This window comes from Cyprinodon variegatus, unplaced genomic scaffold, assembly GCF_000732505.1.
Source record: "Cyprinodon variegatus isolate N-32 unplaced genomic scaffold, C_variegatus-1.0 Scaffold902, whole genome shotgun sequence".
Classification (NCBI taxonomy): domain Eukaryota; kingdom Metazoa; phylum Chordata; class Actinopteri; order Cyprinodontiformes; family Cyprinodontidae; genus Cyprinodon; species Cyprinodon variegatus.
Genome location: NW_015151355.1, coordinates 327958 through 329630, shown reverse-complemented (window position 1 = coordinate 329630; position 1673 = coordinate 327958). Strand labels below are relative to the sequence as shown.

General features: G+C 37.2%; 1 protein-coding gene across 1 annotated transcript in view; it reads left to right on the top strand.

Moving 5' to 3' along the window:
- Window positions 1–1028: 1028 nt before the first annotated feature.
- The window catches only part of LOC107099741 (dimethylaniline monooxygenase [N-oxide-forming] 5-like), an 8205-nt gene continuing 7560 nt past the window's right edge, over window positions 1029–1673 (top strand). The window contains exon 1 of the mRNA XM_015397985.1: window positions 1029–1166. Within this exon, the coding sequence (XP_015253471.1) occupies window positions 1035–1166 (132 nt within the window). The 5' untranslated portion in view covers window positions 1029–1034. The remainder of the gene's footprint in view (window positions 1167–1673) is intronic.

Here is a 1673-nt window from a genome sequence, read left to right as displayed (position 1 = left end):
TTGTAATAAAATAATATCAAGGAATTTCGATCCTGCTATGGAGGAACTTGTCTGTTATGCTTCAAATACAACAATAAGGATGCAGCCCTTCAAGATGATGTCATTCAGGAAAAATAGGGAGCTACCATAAAGAACATGTAATGAAAGTCTACCTTATATGTATTCTGCAAACTGAAGCTGGAAAATGTAAACTGAAAATAGAGATCATGGTACAGACACCCTCCGCCTGCGGATGGATCTGCATCCACGGGCAGAGGAACGTATGAGAACACTCATCCACCCATCAGCTTTCTCCCACCCATTTGATCACAAGCCAACCTGAACTTTAGTCGAAGTAAAACTTCATTGATTTGAGTAAACATTGCTCAAGCCAATAGGAGCCTTTTTGTACAATTAGGGTTAAAAAATGGGGGGAGAAAAACAATGCGGCGCTTCATTGATTCCTTTGTGTATAAAAGGTATTCAGGTGATGCTTCTGCAGCCTAACAGGAAAACAGCACAAAGGGATCATTACGGTAAGAATGACAAAATGCTAATTAGATTTCTGCTCATCGTTGAGCTCAGTATGTTTATTTCAGGGCATTCAATTCATTCTCACACTTTAGAAAGATCTGATCAAAGGGATTTAAAGGTGAAGATCATTTGTTGCTGGTCATGTAGAAAGCTAGTGTTTCCACTGAATCTGCTTTTTTCTTTCAAGATTATTTTATAAGCGAACATGAAAGGCAAAGCTGATAAGAATATGATGCATGAATTACTTTATTGCATATGAGTGCAAATGGCGCAAAGTTAAAAGTTTGGTTTAAAAAACAAGTAAGTGGATTAATGCAAAGAAAAGACGGTAGTAATGATGTAAAGTATACTGGATGGCATAAAGAGGGAAGTTTAGTTAAAAATGTTATTTTTTTTTTTGTTTTTTGCAAATTCTATTAACAATAAAATTGACCCATTGATAAGCACTTACTGTAGAGTGAACAAAACTGCACATATTGTTCCTAAAACGTAGTTTTCCTCCGTCCTGCAGCAGCCTCATCATGGTGCAGAGAGTCGCAGTGATCGGGGCCGGCCCCTCTGGTCTCACCAGCATAAAGGCTTGTCTGGATGAGGGCATGGAGCCAACCTGCTTTGAAAGCAGCGATGACATGGGGGGGCTCTGGAAGTTCAAGGCAAGACCTCCTCCTTAGCTTAATAGTTCCAGTTCCAGATCTAAACTCTACAGAACTATTCATGTTCTTGGAGGTTTTTAACATTTTTGTATTACGTTCTATCAACTTTCTTGTGTTCTTTTTGGCCTTTCTGAGCCAAACCAAAACAAATTACTGTTAAAATGTAAATAAAGAGAGAAATTATGCATGTTTTCTTCACAATTAAAAAAGAAAAAGACACCCCTCTCTTAACAACGGTTGTCCTTCTTACTATTTCCATAAAACCTGGAAGTTTAGGGTAGAAAACTGATAACTCTGCTGATCTTCAGACTGTTTTTTATCAACGTTTTTGGTCCTGGAGAATTTATTGCAGCTGATCAGTGATCGTTAGATGAAAAAAACAATTCTAATTTGAAAAACAGATTAATCTGCTATCTGAACAATAATGAAAACAATTAACAATTAAAACAAAAACTTTTGTTCACAAACTTTTTCGATGTCACAGTCCCTCAAACAGCACTCGCTTCT